A 22,429-nucleotide genomic window follows, 5' to 3' on the forward strand; every position below is an offset into this window, starting at 1 on the left:
ACTAAATAACAATGAATGGGCAGAGTCTGCCCACCAGCACATCCCACAATGGACTGTTATTTGAATGAGAAAGAAATAAACTTCTATTGTGGTAAGCACTGAAATTCTGGGATCTATTTGTTACAAAAGCTTGCATTATGTAACTAGCAAACTTAAAGTGACTGAAACAACCACTACAAAACCTAATTCTCCCTCACTTACAATCACTCGCCACTTACTCCTGTCCTTTTTTGAAGAACGTCTTTCAAATTGTAGAACAGATGTAAGAAAATAGCAGCCTGAATGTAAAATCCAGTATAAGGCTCACGTTTAGGCTATGAATAAATATATTTTGTTTGCCACACAGAGCAATCTATTTTATTCAAATCAGTTAACAACGTTTACAAATGAGAAGATTTCACACCAAAAATCTGGATTTTCATTGTCTGAAAAATCAGTGATCTTGGGCCTTATTCTCCTTTTTACGTGAATCAGGCACCCTCTGGACCCACATGGCTGGTTCTGGCCATCTTCCCTCTTCTACATTACTTACTTGGCCTTTGACTGCAGTTGACTTTGCCAGCTGGATTATCATAAATAGCTGGGGATTAAAACTATATGCAATACTAGCTAGCCTAGAATTACAATAAGGAAAGATTACTTTAACTATTTACTTGTTATGTCCTTGGCTTCTTTTGATGGAAATTATAGAAATAGCCAAATAAAACCAATTATTACATTTGCTGGTCTGATGTTGCTCATGAGTTTTTCCCCCACTATGTCTTTCAATATTCCCTATATGAAACTCAACACAGAATCTCGTTCTAGGGTTAACTCAGTAGAAATAAATGGTAGCACCCTGTAGAATCCCCCCAACACACTAATTATTTATTTGATCATTTTCCTTGATCTGCCTTTGGCTGTTAGAAAGATAAAAGCCATATTTATGTTTCAATTATATTGCATGGGAAGTTAGAATTCACACATGTGTATCCTGTTTGTTTTCCCTGATATTTCTATTTTATTTAAATATGTATTTAATACATATTTAATACAATCTCAGATCCTTTTTGAAATTAAATAGAGTATAAATAAATACAGTTAAATTAAACATTATAGTTAATATTTAACAACAGTATAAAATTGTATCAATAGAACAGCAAAAGTTTAACATTCATAAAGTAACAGGCTATATCCAATTGAGATGCAAATTTTTATTTGATTTTGTTTCTTCCTTTTTGAAAATAAGATAAAATTATACATAAATCTCTTAATATCTTTTTTGGATGATTTGCTACAGAGAGATACACTTAACTGTTGTTGCTTTGCTCATTTTTAAAAATCAACATTAAATCCAGGTATATGGCATTTACACATTCTCTCATTTACTCCATTCTCATTCATTGAAAAAGGCATTTACTGAGCACCTCCTGTGTGTCAAGAACCATATGTGAATAAAGTCAAGTCCCAGTACCTGGGGAACTCAACTGATGGAATAGAATAAAGAAAAAAGAGATCCATAGAATATGTGCAAGGAGAGGTTGGCTTCCCACTGAGAAGTCAAGAAAGGCTTGTCCTTTAGGGGAGATGAGTGCCAAGTGTTGAAAGTAAGTAGTGGATGAAGCAGAGGGAAAGACTCACTCTGCAAAGAGATGGAGGCCTGAACCTAGAGGAATTCTTAGTGAATTCCAAGTCCTCAAATGAGCACCGTCGCTGAGTGTCAATTAGCAGTAGAGGGTAGAGGGAGAGTGTCAGGAGACCTATGGGCAACCACTGAGGGTTTTAAGTGAGACTTATGTAACTGAATCCACAGTCCATGGAACTGACTTTGCAAGAACCACTCAGGGCCAATATGGATCTGACTACTTCCCTTAGGATTCATTGATTTCCTTTGAGACTGTACATTTCAGAAAGGATTTATGTATCTTGAATAAAAAGGTAGATATACTAAGTGAGAAACCACTAAAATAAGAACTCAAAAGATGTGATAAAGAGAATTTAAGGGCAGAGAAGTAAAATGGGGCAAGAGGGAAGGTTCACACAATTCATGCCCGAGTGTAAAATACTCACTTGTTAGAGGTAAGGCAAAAGTTTGCTGTAGTCTTTCTGATGGTCAAAATAACCATTTATAAAAACAAAAACGCATCCATGAAATAAAACCAAGTTCAGTGCTCAGAGGAAGCAGCAACATTACTGGTGCAGAAAGGCATACTAACTAATAGAATAATAAATGTCCTCAATAATAACCTGATAGTAAACACAGTAGTAAGCTTCACAGGGCAGTTTCTTATAAAATCCTCCCACAGTAAGTCAAGAAATTCAGATTACCAGCTCCTGCCTGCCATTCAATAAAGCAGCTCTAGGGCACCTTGGTGAAGTCTAGGAATGTGGCTCTCTGCTGATCTCACTTAATTCAGGAAGGATTTTAAGTTATATATCTGAAAAAAAGGACTATATTTTAAATAGTCCTGCTTCTTTTCACCTAAGCTTTTTAAAGTTGCGCATTGAGCTCAAATATTGACTCCTGATCATCCTAGGAGTGGAGTGAAGCACAGAGCTCTCTGGTAGAAATGGCCAGCTGGGTTAGGGGTAGAACAGAAATCTTTTGGCAATGATTTTCTTGATATTTCTTGAATTGAAGGACGACTCATATTTATTCATCCACTCATCCATTGATTGACTGAAGGATTGATTGAACAACTGATTGGCTGAACAAATACTAACTGACAATCTACTACTCAGAAGGCATAGTGAACTAGACCCAGACTCTACCCCCAAGAAGCTTATGATCTAACGGGGGATAAAGAAAGAAACAGACAATTAAATGACAAGCAGATAGCTCTGGGAAAGGCTTAAGAAGACATTGACCATGGAAAGGAATGTGCTGAGAAAGTACTGACCTGACAGGACGTGGCAGGATTCTTTTCAGAAAGCACTTTTGTCTTTGATTAATATACTTCCTAGTATTGTCTATAAAATAAATAGGCAGCTAACATGAGGTGCCTTATTTTATAGAATTATGAACTATAATCTCATAAACTGGGGAACAGTTACTGTAAGGGATAACTCTATTTTAGAATAACCTGTTAATAGATTTATTGAACACTTACTATGTTCTGGGCACTCTGCTAACCACTTCATGTGAATTATTTCACTTTACAACCTCCAAAAAACCCTATGGGGCTAAGTAATGTCACCTTCTTTCTACTGACAGGAGGAATAGAAATAGAGTAACCTTTGCCAGGTTCACAACTGGTAGCAGGGCTGAGGTCTAGCCCAGTGTTTCACTTCCCAGTGCTGTTTTCCTCTTTGGCGTGGATTAGGCAGCAGGACCAGAGGCCTTTTAAAACCCCTCATGATTCGCATACATAGCTCATCTTTCTGCTCTCTGTAGTGGAGAGGTATGCCTCTCAGTCTTCTTAGAGTAATTTACATTTTTAAGAACAATCAAAATATGATTTCTATTAGATTCTTACAGTAATATTAAAGGGTGAGTTCTGAGTGAGCCTCGATGGCTGGAGGTTTATATAGATAAATGTGGCTCAGGATCAGAGCAGGGAAAAGCTGAGACTGTCTTACATTGTTCCCATCTGATTTTTCAACAAGTAAATAGGGATTGTAATGATGATCTGTATTTGAATATGAGAACCTCTAAAATCTGTATATTCCTTTGATAGAATATTGACGTGAGAAGTCTAAACTTATTAAGTGAGAAACTGAAATACATGTTTGAAGAAATGTATGGTTAGCTAATAGGTATTTATTAAAAAAAAAAGTCTACCCCTTGTGTCTAATCAAATAGCTAAGCAAAGACTAGACACATGCGAGGGTAGCTGGGTGGGTGGCTGGAGGGGGTGGGGGCAGGAATTGGTACAGGTGGTTGTTAAGCTTAAACTTATTCATCATCTATAGAAAATGAGGAAACAGGACTTAGATCTGACCAGAAAGGGGAAAATAAGCCTCCTGGGTGCCAGCCAGGGCCCTTGTGTGATGTAATGAACCCAACTCAAACTTTAAGTCCCTGCCCCTCCATGTGTCCTCTCTAGTAAACCCAACGACTAATTAGTAGCTTCTAGAGCAATTTATTGCGCATTGGCTATTTTATGGGGAAAAGAAAAGATAATATCCTGGTGGGGCTCCAAAGTGTCACTTTGAATATTGCCTCAATGTGTTAGAGATTAGCTTCTTAACCACATCTAACTGGGCAGGATCTGTTAGTGGATCATAGTTCAGAGAGTGCTGATTCTATCTAGGTTAGGAGCAACCTGCTGATGTGAAGAGAGCTCAGATCCCCTCCTCTTCTGAGCGCACAGAGAAGCTTGGCAGCAACACACACTAATGGAATTTGAAAGCTTCTGCTATTCTTCTATGATATTCAACCTTTCCAGATTCAGCATGGGAAAGATGTGCCATGGGGTAAGCACATAAAGGGTTCAAATGAAGGGCTAGATGATCGTCCAGTGCAGATAATCTAACCAAAGAAGGTGGGATACAGAGAGGGGCTCATTTTAATATAATGAACACATGCAACAAAAATATTCCCCAGATTGATCTCAGAGCAATCATTCAGTACCACCTGGTTCTGTTCATAAATAATCACTGGGGAATTTTCCATTTAGACTAATGTACATGTGGCACTAAGAGAATGGCCCACAGGAAAGGAATTTCTCCATTCCTCATGGGCACAGGTAGAATTCTATTATAACCACTGATTAACTCTGCCATGTGGTCTGAGTCTGCCACATGATCTTTTAACACTAAAGTTAAACACTAAAGTGCATTGGCATATATATGCAGCAAAAATCCTGACTTGGAAGTGAAATTCAGCTTTAAAAACAGGAGCCTTACAGTCAGAACATCTACATGCATGTCTGCTGTGCTACATACCAGCTGTTTACTGTGAGCAGGGCTCTTTGTGTCTTTGACTCTCACTTTCTTCTTCTGATCGAGGAGGGGGAGTGATATCTACTACATAGGATTATTGTGAAATATGAATGACACGATGTGGGTGGGAACATTTAGGAAGCTGTATACTGTTATGTGACTCTAAGGTGTGATTAACTGCTGTCACTGTACAGTAGAATTAGTCATGACAAGCCTCAGGAATGAAGTGATGCTTCTAGAGCACACAGAAGTGTGGGGTTGGGAAAGGGAGGGCAGGAAGATCATTCTCATTTGACTCATCAGTTGAACAGACACGTATTGTGTGCTGCAGCATGTCTTCATGTCTCAATCCCCAGCACTGCCACTAGGAACCAGGCTGGAGAAGTATCCCAGCACAAGGAGCATGAGGCCCGTGAGGCCAGCTTCATCTGTGAGATGCTGGTCGGAGACGATGTCCTGGTCAGAAAGTAGGGGTCTACGCTGGAAGTGCTAGGGGCTTCACTGGACAGTGCAGTGCATCTCAGATGTTACCACCATCACAATCACCTACAGGACTTTAAAAACTCTGCATCCTTTTCCCAGAGTTTCTGATTTTAGCAGAATGGGATTAGTCCTCAAAATCTGCATTTCGAAGTCCCAGGTGATGCTAATGTTTCTGGCCCAGGAGCCACATTTTGAGAACCACTGGGATAAAAGAAGAATGATGAGTTCTCAGTTATAAACAACTGACTCTGATTCTGGCTAGCTTAAAGAAAAAGAATTTACTGGAGGGTTTGTGGGTAGCTCCTAAAATCAATAGGAAACAGATTCAGAAATGGAGAGGATCTAGGACAGTTCTGGTTCAAGCAGCATAAGCTACTTCACCATGATGCCTGGGCATCCCTGGTAGAATCTACCAGCTCCAACTGTTTTATCTCTCTTTCCTCACCTGAATTTAATGTGCTGAGTCCCCGGAGAAAGAGTCCAGTTGGCACATGTCCACTCCTCAGCTAGTAGCTGACGGAGTTCTTTGAATGACTGGCCCTGGAAGATTGCACATAAAGGGAGAGATGCAATTGTAAAGAATATCTGGGTATTATTGCCAAAGGTGTGTCAGTGGATGCTTAGGCAGCAAAACAAAACAGAACCAAACCCAAGGAAACAGGCCATGTCCTCTGTTACGGTAGGAACAAGTCAATTAGCAGAGGGCCTGGAATTCCAGGAGGGAGTAGTCCGCTCTTGTAGATTCTTAATTTAGAAAATAAAATGGCAGTTTATAGCTTCTTTAGAGGAGGAAAGGAAGTTAAACCAGCATTTTGGGAGACCCCTGTCCTGGGTGCTTCCCATGCCCTGAGTTCCTCACCCTGACCTTTCAGGCCTCAGTGGATCCTTGGGACTGTGGTTCAGGATCTTCTGGTTTCCAAAATTCACTCATCTGTCCTACAGTTTTAAGCATGCTGTATAATTCATTTGAAGGATTCCTTCATCTGGATGTTTCTAACTATTTAGTTTATTATGAAATGTATCAAACATACAGGACTGTATAGAGAATAACATCACACTTGAGTGCGTACCACCCAATTACCCAGATTTCCATTTTGCAATAAGCCCATTGAATATTATAGAGCTTTTGGCCCTTGTCAGGTCTTGTGGGTGGCTGGAAACTGAGACATGGGATGGCCATTGAAATGGAGGTAAAGAGGGGAGGCAGACATCTGGAGCACTGCAGATATTCAGGTCATCAATGAAGAAGTGAAGAGATGGGGCTGAGCATACTTATACCTGCCAATACTAAACATAGGCAACATATGGATTCCATAATTTGGAAGGTATTAATTTTAAAATCTTTTTTTTATTAAGATACGTATTCCTAACTCAAATTGCCTTAACATGAACAGATATCTTTAAGTAAATATAAACATTCACTTCAAATATTTGTTTTATCCCATGTAGGTCGTTAAGCGGATAAGTAATCATGGGAAGGAGTGATAAAGATGCCCAGGGCAGCTTAGCCCGGTGGTGGCTCAGGCTGGGTGCCCACATGTGCACTGGGAGGGGTAACCCTTAATAATTTCTTTAGAAGTATAAGTTGTGACTAGGCACTGTAAATTTAATGGGATGAGATTTTAATCTTCAAAGTATTAGCAAATGATAACTCTGAAAAGTTAAGGCTTTCATTTCCTCTCGATTTCATAGCTATCAATTTAATTAAACAATAATATTATTCAACTATTGAGTTCTAGAGCAGTGAACTCTGAGTAAAAGCAAGCCTAGACATTATGTTGTTAATTTTCATGTTAAGACCATGTTTCCTTTAGAAACTCTTTTTATTTTATGTGAAATAGAAATTTCCAGCAACTGTGTTTTCTTTCTCTGCTATTTTTTCCCTTCTGTTTCCACTCTAAGAGATCCTTACCTTTTGTCATTTGCATGTTATATCTTGAAAGTGTCAGCCTCATTAAATTAATGCCTGATGTAATATTGACATCTTCACGGAATACAAGCCTTTTTCATAAAGTGATTTTCCCTGATATATAAAGGATGCTCCTACAAATGCCAAAATAATTTTATTTTTATTTTAGCCGTTTTAACAATTCGTTTCAATAAAATCTGTACAAGACATTGAGCCAGACACTGTGGGAGTCATAAAGATAAACAGACTTATTTCCTCAGGAACTTGCAGTCTTGAAAAAGAGTACACATCAGATCATTCTCTTGTGGGGCATAGTGTGAAAAATGACTGAAAAGAGGCTCAGAGAGGTGCTGTGAATGCACCAAAGAAGGAGAGATTACTTCTGGATTGATAGTCAGGAAGAACTTCCTGGGAAAAAAAGGCTTGATAAAGAATGGGGAAAGTCTGGCAAAATCAATGGCAGGAACAGGTATTCAGGGTAGCAAGGAACTACAAGCAAAGCTGCTAGGGCAGAGATGCAGGGTGCACTTGGGGGTCGCAGTTGGAGACGGAGACGAGGCAGGAAAGGAGGTCAGGTCCCCACTGTCAGCATGATAAACACCATGGTCAGGAGGTTAGACTTTATTCTGGGATAATGGACAAGCATTGTCTCACTCAAGGCTTTGGAACGAAGGAAATGACATGATCAGAGTAAAATTCAATGCAATTCAGCAAAATGTATTGAGTAGCTACAATGCACCCAGCTCTGTACTTAGTGTAGTGCATTCAGAGACACATTCTTAGTGTTGCCTTCAGTGTCCCTGGAGTCTAGTGGGGGGACGGATATATAAACAGATAATGTCAACAACGTATAGTATATTGAGTTCTGTTAAACAAGCGGGAGGCCACTGGCCTGAGGTTCTCTCCCTGTTTTGAGTTCCTACTTAACAAACTGAAATCTAACTTAGGAGTATATTTTTTGTAACAGATAGTTGGGTTTCAGCCAATCACAAGCAGCTGAACTTCAGCCAATCACAGGCACCCAACTGATCCAACCACACCCAAATAAGGCAAATACCTAACTTAGGTAGCCAACAGATAATGTCTTTACTTTGCTTCTGTGTTTCACCTATAAAAGCTTGCTACTCATGCTGCTGGATGGAGCTCTCTCAACCCGTTCTGGTTCTGATTTCTACCCAATTCAGGCATCATTCTTTGCTCAAATGAAGTCTGTTAAATTTAATTTGCCTAAAATGTTTATTTTAACAGCTCAAATAGATGTATCTAAAGGAGGCTGTGAGGACCCACAGAAAGTAATCTGGGGACTAAGGGAGAAGTTGGTACCTAACTTGAGTCTTGCAAGGACAGAAAAGAGTTATTTGAATGAAGAGAAGAGAGAAGGATATTCCAGTTTAAGAGTATACTATGAGAAAAATCACAGAACATCAAATAATACTGGATGTGTAAAGAAAGACAACAGTTCATTCTACTAGTAGGCTCAGCGTAAGACAGAGAGAGGGGAGTGAGGGAAAAGAGAAGATGAGGGGCAGGGACTATGCTTTGGAAACTTCACTCAGGATGGAGGCACAGAAACCAGGAGACTATTATAGAGGTCCAGTCCCACAGGTGTTACATTAAGGAGGCACACCTCAAACAGAAAGTCCAGATTTTCCATGGGACTCTCATTTAAAGGGGTTCGACTATATATTTTTCCAGGCAACTCTTATTAATACTTCAAGTTATTTCCTAATCTTCAGCATCCTCAGAACTCTCATCTCTTATTCCAGAAGAACCCTCACCCCATCTTCAGTGTTCCATTCCTACCACCCTAGTTTCTTAATCCCCTTTCTCTTCTCTGCCACTCCAGCAGATCACATTCACCCTGTGAGTGATATACTTTTGCTCTGTTTGGTTTTCTGCACCCATTCCAAATCTCTACACACAGATTTGTATCCTCTCTCTTCTCTGCCAATAGGGCTTGATGGTGTCAGAGCAAGTGGACTACTTTGCAACGGGAGTGAGGTTGTGGAAGGCTCTGAATTCACTCACAAATGTTAACAATTTGGGGACAGTTACAATAATTAAAATATAAGATGATCAGAAAGAACTAGAGAAGTGGCAGTATAATGGAATAGAAGACATGAAAGTGAGATAACTTGTACAAACATACTCAGGGCCTGACAACTAACCAAAGTAGGACAGAGGCAGAGAGAGGTAAGATTTTAAAATTGCTTTGTAGTTTGAATCTGGAAAAAAATAACAGTAGTGTGATATTATCCACCATGGCTGGGGGATACGAATAGAGAAACGTATTTAAGAGATAATAACAGAAGATGATAAACTTGGCTTTGTATATGCTTAGCCTGAGGTGTCAGCAAGATACTCAGGTTGTATTTAAGAACTAGAATACTTCAATCTGATGCCATGTACCAGCCATCTCTAAACCTGGGTGTTACAAATCACCATTCATAATCAAACTCTTCTGGAAAAATGACCGACAACAGCCTGTTCTTGGAGATTGTTTGTACATGGATAACTCTTGCAGGAAATAAACCCATTTAACTTTGCTTCCAACACTCTTTCCTAACTTTTGTTGTTTATTTATTTATTTATTTATTTATTTTCAGAATATCTCTTAGTATCCTATGGAATGTTTTTTTCAGGGACAATGTTCTGAGCAATGCTCATTAAAACACTACAGATCTCTAATCAGGGGAGACTTAAGATAGAAGGAACTTGTTGTGGGAGAAGGCAGTTTGTTTGCATGTGAGTGAGAGTTGAAGCATTATGAACTGCTGAATCACCAAGAGTGAACAGAAATAGAAAATGAGGTTGGAGATAGAGCCTTGATAAACACCATTTGATACCTCAAATGGCACATAGAGAATATAATTTGGAGAGACAGCAAGTTGTAATAGCAAAATCATGGGTTTCAGAGTGTGACGAGTGATCTAATCTTTTTAAGATTCCATTTTCTTTCTGAAAATTAATGACTACCTTGTTGGCTTGTGTTGAGATTTTAAATAGATACGTGAAATATCTTCCACATAGAAAATACATAATCCACTTTCAATAAATACTATTGTTAATACTGCTTTCATTTAAGTTTTTCTTGACATATTGAAGCAAAACCTTGATGAATACACTGCTATATTGAAACCTGAATGTTGCACAATTGCATATGAGAAATCTCAGGCATTGGTATCAATACCCTAATACAGGGAAGCAATCCTAGTTCAGACAAGCCTCAAGCAGTAACAGCATGGTACAGGAATAGCAACCATAGTAACTAGGCAATGAAAGGAGACACCATAGGAATTTCCCTAAGGCACCAGGAACTATGATTTTTTCATCTCTTTTTCACAAAGAGATGCTGGAAACTAATATCTGAGCCTTAGTGAATACATTTGCCCTCCATATAAAATCCTGAGCTAAAAGCCCCTTCCATGTGAATGACTGTAGGTATCAAATTGTCATGACAGAACATCCTCTGACAATAGTCATTATCTGGCACCCTCAGGGGGAGACCAGGGGAAAGGCATCTGCAACAAAATACTGGCTAATGAGACATATTTCTGTCTAAATATGTCACAGTGCTACAAATGCAAGCCTTAGTCATTTTCAATATTGGACAATTGAGCACACAAGCCCAAAAAAGACTCTGAATTTAGAGTTAAAAGCTCTGCTAACTGCCACAGCAGATTAGCTTTTCTCTTCTCCAGCCCAAAAATGGGGACAATTACCAATATTTTACCCAAGTCAGTTCATTCCAAACCCCAAAGGAATTGTCACCAGAATGTATTATCTTGCAGTCTTTTGGAGGGTAATCTCATAGGTCTCAGGTCTGTCTGAGGAGCCTGGTGTAGTTAAGATTGGTCATTAACGTGATTGGTCAGCGTCTTTCATCAAGAAGTCATTCCATAACAGCCTAGATGTGGATGAAAAAGATGCCCAAAAGGATGGCAATCAGGTCTTTGAGGAGATGTCTAAGGCATTTGTTGTTCAGATCCTTGGGAAGGAATAGTGGCAGGGTGACAGATTTATGGTCACAGACACACAGGGCATGGTGGCAGGAGATGCTCACATGTTGTTCTCTGAGCAAACATAGGCTAGTGTGTAAATGAAATTTGCCGTAGAAATTCATGGAGTCTGTCTCAGGCGAGTACTTGCAGGAGAAAATGGGCAACTATGCACTCTGATTGGTTTATATAGTCACTTGCCTAAAATCACAAGGCTGGGGCAGAGTGAATATATATATTTATACATAAACATAATATATATTATGATATTAAATATATGTAATATATATATATGTATGTATAAAAAACAACGTTACTTAACGTGTGTCCTGAAGACTGGCTGCATCAGCATTGTCTGAATCTACAATCACCCAAAAGTGCAAATTCCCAGGCCCCACCCTAGGCGTGCAGGAAACAGAATCTGAGTAATTTGTTTTAAGAAGCTATCAGGTGATTCTTACATACAGTAAAGTTTAAGAAGCACTTCTCTAGAACTTTATCTGATGGGTTGATAATTACCATATCTCTCCACTTCCACCTACTCACCCAACTAGGCTGGCTTCTTCATCTTTCTGCCCTGAGTTTCCAGTTCTCTTCTCATGATAGCACCTGATTAGGCCATGTGATTATATATAAGAGCTCAGTTTGGAATTTTTGTCATCCACAAAAATCAGAATTTTAGGTATGAAAAGAAGCTGTGTAGATGCAGTAAAACTACTCATTTTTAGCCTTGTGATTTGGTTTGCACCAGGCAAAACTCATTTATAACTTCTTTCCAGTTTCTATTCATTTCCAAGCTAACAATGACATAAATAAAGGAATGAAAAAAGGAGGCAAACACTTACCTGGGCTGTTAGTTGCTCCTGGGAAGCTTTTACTTCAGCTTGCAATTTCTGGATGCACTGAAAAGGAGACAAGTTTAGATACTAAGTGTGTAACTCTTTCTTTTACATACTCAACCTATTGCAGACATAAATGTGTATCAGTTTTCAAATCTTGTGAATGGCAGCATTATTTCAGCTACAGGTTTTGAAAATCGTCATTGGAGAAATCATCCCAGCATTCCTATTTCTCTTCCATTTTATGAAAGAGCCCAAAATAAAAACACACAAATACATTAAGAACTAGGATATGCCTGAGTAAGATAATGTTAGTTTGACATGCTACGGTTAATGCAAACACCCCTATATGATATATATATCATATATATCATATATATTGCATATATATCATATATATCATATATATCATATATATTGCATATATATCATATATATCATATATATATCATATATATTGCATATATATCATATATATCATATATATCATATATATTGCATATATATCATATATATCATATATATAATATATATTGCATATATATCATATATATCATATATATATTATATATCATATATATTGCATATATATCATATATATTGCATATATATTGCATATATATCATATATATTGCATATATATATCATATATATCATATATATTGCATATATTGCATATATATCATATATATTGCATATATATTATATATCATATATATTGCATATATCATATATATATCATATATATTGCATATATGATATATATTGCATATATATCATATATATTGCATATATAGCATATATATCATATATATTGCATATATATAGCATATATATCACATATATTGCATATATATCATATATATATCATATATGTTGCATATATATATGCCTCCACATGAGAGCATATTCATATATTCCAAGAGCAGATGCAATCCCTTTGGACTTAACAAGAGCTAAATTTGTATAATGATATATATTTTAACACTCAGATATCAGAGATTAATCATTTCTTATAAAGTAATTGATTAAGAAACATATGCCAAATGTTATGATCCTCTGGTTTTACTGCACAGAAACACTCCAACGTTGACAACTCAGAGACATTTGTGCAGTCAATACCATTTATAAAATAAATAGAATATTCAGCTAATATTATTCAAAAGGATACATATCAAACAAACTTTAAAACTACTACTAGCAAAATAAATTTTATGTCAATATTGATCAGGGAATAAAATTACTTTTAGCAAATACAAATATTGTTATCTACCATTGTGAACTTAAAATGAACTTTTAATCCAGACTGAAATGGTTTTCCAGGATTATCAGTTCATATAAAATTAGGTAACTATTAAAATGAAGATGACGCTGTTCTACTATATACCTGGTTTTTCACAAGAACCATTTTTTCATATGGTTCCCCACTGGCTTCCTTGTGGTCCACAGCCTTCAGTTTTTCCTCCAGCCGGGATACTTGTTCAAGCAGTTTTGACTTTGTTCCTTCAGAGACTGAAAGCTAAAGATATTTTCTTTATAAGAGTATGTAAGTACAGTGATGTTTTAAAAGCTTCTTTTAAAAATTCAACTTAGAAATAATTTATCTTCCACCAGTATCTATTAAATATGAAAATAGCTTCTGGAGCATTCCTCATAAATGATAAATTAGCATAGAGAAAGAAGGAAAAAATTGATTTTATTTATTGTTTATAACTAAGATCTTTCTGAACAAGACATGAAATCACCGAGTTGCAATGGAGAATATAGAAGTACTAGAAATAGAGAAATTTCTAGTGCAAAGATCTCAACACTCATCTCCACTGTGTTTCAAGATTGCACTTTATTTTTACAGCTGAATCTGAAACTTGTAGTGTGATTTATACATGGTCCTTGAAACTTAACTCTTGGGGGGCTACAGCTATCTAGAAAGAGTGGGAGTTCTGACTCCCATGAATGTTCGCCATAGAAGCAGCAGGGTGCATGGAACTGGGGTATATGCAGGAATTTCAAGTTAAAGTCTGATCAAAGGCAGATCTATGCTAAGCCACAGCCAAAAAATTCCTAGCAATGACTTTGCCTTTGTTTGACTGTTTGTAGATTCCTCTTGAGGAAAGTGGTAGTTTGATAGTCCTTAGTCTCTAATTCCCTTGGAGAGTGCCTGTACTAACTTCTTCTTTCATTCTGACAGCTATTGTGCTTTTTCTCTACAGTTCAGCAACAATCCTGAAAGACTCCCTGGAGAGGGACACACAAGTCTGTATTCACTGCAACTCAACTCCCAGGGTATTCTCTGAAGCATGGATTATCTCTACATTTCTTTTGCATTACTCTGAATGTTATCGCAAGGCAAGTTGTCTCATCTTGAAAAAACTTAATTGTCCTTAAATTTTTAAAGACAATCTATCAAATGTGGAAGCATGAAGAATTCAGTCTGCCAAGGAAATAAGCACGTTCTCTATACTGGCCCATCATACATACCAGCGTATCATATATACTGTGAGCACATCATACATACCGGCACCAAACCATCCAGCCACACACTCATTCACTGGACAAATGTTTGTTCAGTTGCTTCCTCCACAGCCATTGTGTTACGTGCCACAGATTGAGAAAGTGCAAAATAAGGGTTAGAGGGAACACACATGTTACAAACTGCTGGCCATGCCTTTTGGCTCTTGGTGGCCTTGGAGACCTGCGGTGCTCCTCATGATCACTAACACGTGTTTAACTCCTGAGTCCATGGTGGTTTGGGATTGCAGTCTGGCTTCTCTGCCTATCCTTCTATTTTATTAGAGACACAGTATAGTGTGATGGTTAAAGCCAAGGAGTCTTGCATCTTTATCCTTTGGGTAAAAAAATCCCCTCAGTTTTGTACAAAAATTAGCCAGGCATGGTGGCAGGTGCCTGTAGTCCCAACTATTAGGGAGGCCAAGGCAGGAGAATCGCTTGAACCCAGGAGGTGGAGGTTGCAGTGAGCCAACATCACGCCATTGCACTCCAGCCTGGGGAACAGAGTGAGACTGTCTTTAAAAGAAAAAAAAAAAAATCTCAATTTTGCTGTTTGCTATCTGTGTGATCTCAGCAAGTGACTCAACCTCCCTGGGCTTGAGTTTTTTAATCTGTAAATAGCGATGGTGATGAAAAGAATAATACTTATCTCATGGGTTGGTTTTGAGGATTACATGAGTTTAAACAACAGAAACATTTAGAACAATGCCTGGAACATATCAAGCATCTAGCAGCTCTTATTATAATTATTATTCTACCTTTTCTAGATCACAGTAGGTGTTTTTCTGGATTTTATCTAAATATTTATCAATTTTGTGTGTGTGTGTGTGTGTGTGTGTGTGTGAGATAGAGTCTCACCTTGTCACCTAAGTTGGAATGCAATGGCGCGATCTCTGCTCACTGCAACCTTCGCCTCTTGGGCTCAGGGGGTCCTCCGACCTCAACCTCCTGAGCAAGTGGGACTACAGGCTCACACCACCATGCCTGGCTAATTCTTTGTATTTTTGAGATGGGTTGTCACCATTTTGCCCAGGCTGGTCTCGACCTCCTGAGCTCAAGTGATCCACCCGCCTCGGCCTCCCAAAGTGCTGGGGTTACAGGTGTAAGCCACTGTTCCCAGCTTATTTATCAAATTGTAAAACAAAAACAAAATATCTGAAGACATCATAATCTTTATGAGCTGCATACCCTCAACTCAAACTATATTTGATTTGTTCATTTCCTATAACCACTCTAATGTTCAGAGAAATCTCCTCTCTATGTCTGGAATTATTTTTTTCTTATATATAATCTCTCTAAGTCAGGTCCATTTTATTCCCATACCTGGTTTGTTATGTGATCCATCGTTACCATTTTATTGTCTTTCTCTTAAATCTACCTTCTATTGTTTGAAAGCCTCTATTCGTTCACTCAAAAGACATCATTTATTCACTCATTTGTTAAAGAAATAAATTGGACATTTGTTATATGTAAGAATTTGTAGATTAAAAAATGAAAACAATGTTGTTCGCATCCTCAAAAAACTCATACTTTAGCCAGAAATCAGATCATTTAAAAATAGCTATTATATAATGCAAAACTATATAGGTGAATAAATAATATTAATAGTAGTTAACATTTCTTGGGTACTTATTACATGTCAGACAGTCTGCAGAGCCTTTTGTTTTCAAATTTATTTTAGTATCTCAATTTATCTTCAAAACATCCTGAAGGTTCATTCTATTATAGCTCCCATTTTGCAGATAAAGAAGTTGAGTTTCAACAAAATTATATGACTTATCAAAGGATATAGCAAGTAAGTTCTGGAATTCAACTTTTTAGTAGTGGACATCATCAGGTTTGACCCTCTACACCCGAATTTGACCCCAGCTCCAAAATAGGCCCTGGTCATCATGACAATTCTATCCTCTTTGCTGTTGATTGGTTCAGGAATCAAAGCATAAGCTAATCATAGCCTGGCTTTCCCATAGCATCAGTTATCGTATAAGGAGATGTGACCTAATTTGGGTTACTCATACTGCACAGAATTGGAGAATGATTTGGAGAAGCACTCTCTGTCACTGACCAGACGCGAATGCTACTACAGCCATCCTACAGACATCAGGAAACCAGGCATACTCAGAAAGGAAGAGTAAACAACAGAAAAAACTTAAGTTCTTAATGACATTATTAAAGTGCTTTATTAACCAATCTTGAAGCACACCCTACCCTGCAACTTGCACTTAGTGGGTCAATAAATTCCTTTATTGTTTAAGGAGTTGAGTTTTCTATTACCTGTTGCCAAAAGTATTCTACGGATATGCTGCTTGGTATCAAGATTCCATGTTCTTGACCACGAGTAAGAAAAGTTTATGAAAAGCAGCAGAGGCCCGGCGCGGTGGCTCAAGCCTGTAATCCCAGCACTTTGGGAGGCTGAGACGGGTGGATCACGAGGTCAGGAGATCGAGACCATCCTGGTCTACACGGTGAAACCCCGTCTCTACTAAAAATTACAAAAAACTAGCCGGGCGAGATGGCGGGCGCCTGTAGTCCCAGCTACTCGGGAGGCTGAGGCAGGAGAATGGTGGGAGTCCGGGAGGCGGAGCTTGCAGTGAGTCGAGATCGCGCCACTGCACTCCAGCCTGGGCGACAGAGCGAGACTCCGTCTCAAAAAAAAAAAAAAAAAAGAAAAGCAGCAGAAACTAACATATATTTGGTAGATATAGTACACTAGGCATTCTGCTGGGTGCTACATATATAAATATTACCTTACGTCACTGCTCAAAACCCTATCAGCAATTTTCTTTATATTTTTTGTTACCATCATCATAAAGATTGAGAAACTAAATGCTTTAGTGGTGAATTAACTTGTGTAAGATTCCAAAGCTAATAAGAAGAGGTTAGATTTAGGCCTTCATTTGTCTGCCTCTATTCCTGGTTTTATATCATATCCAAATCCTAACTCAGACTGCCTGTCACAATGAAGCCTGTGATGTTTTTTTCCTTACCATATGGACTTCAGCAATATTTCTCAGGATCTTAACTTATATACTTAAAGGAATTTTTTCTAATATCTTAGAATTCTCTCTAACCCACCATCTTGCTTTCTTTTATATAGACACTAACCCCTTATTTCCTCTCCTTTTGTAATAAGTTTCTTACTGAATATTTCTTTGACTCAGATATATTTAGCTCAGGTTCAGCTTAATTCTAAGAAATGTTGACTTAGAATCAGGATACCTATGCTTTAGGTCTTTTTTTTTTTTTTTTTTTTGAGGCGGAGTCTCGCTCTGTCGCCCGGACTGGAGTGCAGTGGCGGGATCTCAGCTCACTGCAAGCTCCGCCTCTCGGGTTTACGCCATTCTCCTGCCTCAGCCTCCCGAGTAGCTGGGACTACAGGAGCCCGCCACCTCGCCCGGCTAGTTTTTGTATTTTTAGTAGAGACGGGGTTTCACTGTGTTAGCCAGGATGGTCTCGATCTCCTGACCTTGTGATCCGCCCGTCTCGGCCTCCCAAAGTGCTGGGATTACAGGCTTGAGCCACCGCGCCCGGCCCTATGCTTTAGTCTTAATTCCACAACTCACTGACTCTATAACCTTGGTGCCTTTAATAGGATTTTAAAAATAATTTCAACTTTTTTTTTTAGATTCAGAAGGTGTATGTACATATCTGTTACATGGGTGTATTGCATGATGCTGAGGTTTGGGGTATGAATGGTTCCATCATCCAGGTAGTGAGCATAGTACCCAACAGGTAGTTTTTCAGCCCTTGGTCCTCTTCCTCCCCTCCCACCTCTGGTAGTCCCCAGTGTCTTTTGGTCCCATCTTCGTGTCTATGTGTACCCAGTGCTGAGCTCCCAGTTATAAGTGAGAACATGCAGTGTTTGTTTTTCTCTTCCTGTATTAATTTGCTTAGGGTAATGGCCTCCAGCTGCATCCATGATGATGATTTCATTCTTTTTATGGCTGTGTAGTATTCCATGGTGTATTTGCACAACATTTTCTTTATTCAATCCACTATTGATGGGCACCTAGGTTGATTTGATGTCTTGCTATTGTGAATAGTGCTGCGATGAAGTTCATAGGTCTTTTTGGTAGAACAATTTATTTTCCTTTGAGTACATACCCAGTAATGAGATTGGTGGGTTAAATGATAGTTTTATTTTAATTCTTTGAAAAAATCTTCAAAGTGGTTTCTAAATTAGTGGCTGAACTAATTTACATTCCTACCAACAGTGTACAAGTGTTCCCTTTTCTCAGCAGCTTCGCCACCACTTGTTATTGTCTTTTTAATAAGGGCCACTCTGACTTGTGTGAGATGGTACCGCATTGTGGTTTTGATTTGTGTTTCTCTGATGATTAGTGATGTGGGGCACTTTTTCATACGTTTGTTGGCTGCTGCATCTCTTCTTTTGAGAAGTGTCTGTTCATGTCTTTTGCCCACTTTTAAATTTTTTTAATTTTTCACTTATTGAAATGTTTAAGTTTCTTGTAGATTCTGTATATTAGACCTACGTCAAATGCATAGTTTGAAGATTTATTCTCCTACTCTGTAGGTCATCTGTTTACATTGTTAATAGTTTCCTTTGTGGTACAGAAGCTCTTTAGCTTAATTAGGACCCACTTTTCAATTTCTGTTGTTGTTGCAGTTGTTTTTGAGAGCTTAGTCATAAATTCTTTCCCAAGGCCAATGTCCAGAATGCTATTTCCTAGGCTTTCTTCTAGGAATTTTATAGTTTGAGGTCGAACATTTAAATCTTTAATCCGTCTTGAGTTAGTTTTTGTATACTGTGAAAGAAAGGGGTGCAGTTTTATTCTTTTGCATAATAGGATTTTACTATGCTACGTTGTTATACCTTAGTAGGATAGTTATCCAGTCATATATGTTCAGATTAGGTTGCAAATTCCCCAGAAGGATGGATGAGGAATTCTGTCAAAATGTACAATAAAATACAATCAAATTGGCCAGGAACAATCTTTGCTAAGATTATTCCATTTATTAACTTTTAAACTGTGAGTCTTAATTCTCATATGTAACATCACTTCACAAAAGCAAGATAAAGGGATGTTATTTTTTCCTCCTTACATGGACAAGTTGCAGGAAAAACTAATAATTTACTATTGGATTCTATTATATAATAGTGAAATTGTTTATCAACATAGGACAATTTATATTCCCCATCCTCACTGCAAATGGGCAACAAACACACCTGATAATCCAGAAAGAAAAAGGAGAAATGAGACTAAAATAAGTTACACATCTGAGAATTTTTTTAAAAAATTTAAGCTCTGTGGAAAAGATTGTGCTCTACTGCTTAATCACAAGACGTTAGCTGCCATCTTAAATTTACTCCATTGTCCTGATAGGGGTTTTCAAGCTTTTTAAAGTCTAATTCTCAATTTGGGATTCACTTAGGCATTCTGCCTAAATTCACATTTAATTATGGGATAGGAAACAAGACATCAACATAAATAAGGAAATTCAAGTTAACAACTGCAAGATATCAGAGTTGAATTTTTAAACTCTTGGGCATAACTTCCTTTTCATTGCTTTATAAATGTTTATTTATTAATAAAAATTTCTTGTTTTTAGAGACTACCTTTCTGGAAAGAGCATAGAAAAAGAAAGCTCAGCCTATTAGTTTCATGTATTTGCTTACAAAAAAGAAAGTAGAAATGCATCCATTCTTTAAATGACCAATTTCTATATATTGTAATTAGCCACCTTTGCTGAAATATATAGTTTACATGATGTTGGGAAGCTAATATTCTACATATGATACCTTGTGAAGACCAGGACTCTGTTCCTTCCACCTGTGGTCCTAACAAGTTTGGAAGGAGGAGATCATTAAAAAAGAATGAACAACATTCATCTGAAAAATTGTGTACAGTGAGGTAACAATTGTCATATTATAAATTTGAAGCTCTGCAAATCTACTCAGAAAATTCAACTTTCAATATTTACTCCAATGTCCAATAAAAGAACACTATAAAGTTATTGCAATATATTAAAAGTCAAAGGGAGATAAACTATATCTATTGTACCATATTGTTTCAGTCAAGAAAGGGTACTGATATATTTTGGAATTATATTTAAGTAAAACTTAAAATAAAATGATTTGAACATCACAGCAGATGACAAAATAAGAAGTTCTAGGAATTGGTCCTTTCACAAAAATAACTACTGAACTGGCAAGAACTGTCAGAATCAATTATTTCAGAACTCTGGAGTATAGCAGGACTCTTTCAGCTTCCAGAGAAATGCTTGATTAAGAAAGACACTGGAATACAAGGAAATTCCTGTCAGGTCACTGGCTGCAGAAATATTGGAATAGAGACTTCAGTGACCATACATGATAAGGAATATAGTCTTTGCAACATTAGTTGAAAAAGTCATTGAACAAATGGATGACAGCAGTCTTCAACAGGCAGCAACAACAAACCTTGGGGTAGGAGAAGAATCTGATTTCTAGAATTAAGACATTATAATATGTAAAATGTTAAATTCTCAGCAAAATATTATAAATCTTACAATGTAAAGTACGGCCCATTCATAAGAAAAAGAAGACACTGACAGAAACCATTCTTCAGGAAGCCTAGAGAGCAAATTCCAGACTTACTGGACAAATAAATATGTTCGAAGAGGTGAAAGAAACCATGGGCAAAGAAGTAAGGAAAATCAGGAGAACAATGTATGAGCAAGTTGGGAATATACATAAGGAGACAGAGATTATAAGAAGGAACCAAGTAGTGCTGGGAGTGGTGGCTTATGCCTGTAATCCCAGCACTTTGGGAGGCCAAGTTGGGTGGATTGCTTGAGCTCAGGAATTTGAGAGAAACCTGGGCAAAAAAGTGAGATTCCGTCTGTATTAGTCCATCCTCATGCTGCTAATAAAGACATACCTGAGACTGGGCAATTTATAAAGGAAAGAGGTTTCATTGACTCACAGCTCAACATGACTGGGAGGCCTCAGGAAACACAGTTATTGTGGAAGGGGAAGCAAATACATCCTTCTTCACATGGCAGCAGCAAGAAGTGCCGAGCAAAAGGAGGAAAAGCCCCTTATAAAACCATCAGATCTCGTGAGAACTCATTCACTATCATGAGAACAGTTGTGTGGGGTTAACCACCCCCATGATTCAATTACCTACCACAGGGGGCCTCCAAAGACACATGGGGATTATAGGAACTAAAATTTAAGATGAGATTTGGGTGGGGACACAACCAAACCATATCATCATCTCTATAAAATATACAAAAAAAAAAAAAATTAGCTGGATGTGGCAGTGTGCAGCTGTAGTCTCAGCTACCCAGGAGGCTGAGATGGGAGGATTGCTTGAGCCCAGTGGAGGTTGCAGTAAGCTGAGATTGTGCTGTTGCACTCCAGCCTGGGTGACAGAGCCAGACCCTATCTCAAAAAAGAGGCAGAAGCAGCAAAGGAAGACGAAGAAGAAAGAAGAAGAAGAAGAGAAGAAGAGAAGAAGAAGAAGAAGAAGAGAAGAAGAAGAAGAGAAGAAGAAGAAGAAGAAGAAGAAGAAGAAGAGAAGCAGAAGAGAAGAAAGACACGGGGGAGAAGAGGAGAGGAGGAGGAGGAGGAGGAGGAGGAAGAAGAAGAAGAAGAAGAGGAAGAAGAAGAAGAAGAAGAAGAAGAAGAAGAAGAAGAAGAAGAAGAAGAAGAAGAAGAAGAAGAGGAGGAGGAGAAGGAGGAGGAGGAGGAGGGGGAGGAGGAGGAGGAGGAGGAAGAAGAAGAAGAAGAAGAAGAAAAAGAAGAAGGAAGAAGAAGACAAATAGAAATTGTGGAGTTGAAAAGCACAATGGCTAAAAGAAAAAATTCACTAGAAGGGTTCAAT

General features: G+C 38.0%; 1 protein-coding gene across 1 annotated transcript in view; it reads right to left on the bottom strand.

Moving 5' to 3' along the window:
- The window catches only part of CCDC192 (coiled-coil domain containing 192), a 253,306-nt gene that overhangs the window by 134,317 nt on the left and 96,560 nt on the right, over window positions 1-22,429 (bottom strand). The window contains exons 4-5 of the mRNA XM_030926857.1: window positions 13,480-13,611; window positions 12,099-12,155 (exon numbers count right to left, since the gene is read on the bottom strand). Of these exons, the coding sequence (XP_030782717.1) occupies window positions 12,099-12,155; window positions 13,480-13,611 (189 nt within the window). The remainder of the gene's footprint in view (window positions 1-12,098; window positions 12,156-13,479; window positions 13,612-22,429) is intronic.

Source organism: Rhinopithecus roxellana, chromosome 3 (assembly GCF_007565055.1).
Source record: "Rhinopithecus roxellana isolate Shanxi Qingling chromosome 3, ASM756505v1, whole genome shotgun sequence".
In the NCBI taxonomy this organism is placed as follows: Eukaryota; Metazoa; Chordata; class Mammalia; order Primates; family Cercopithecidae; genus Rhinopithecus; species Rhinopithecus roxellana.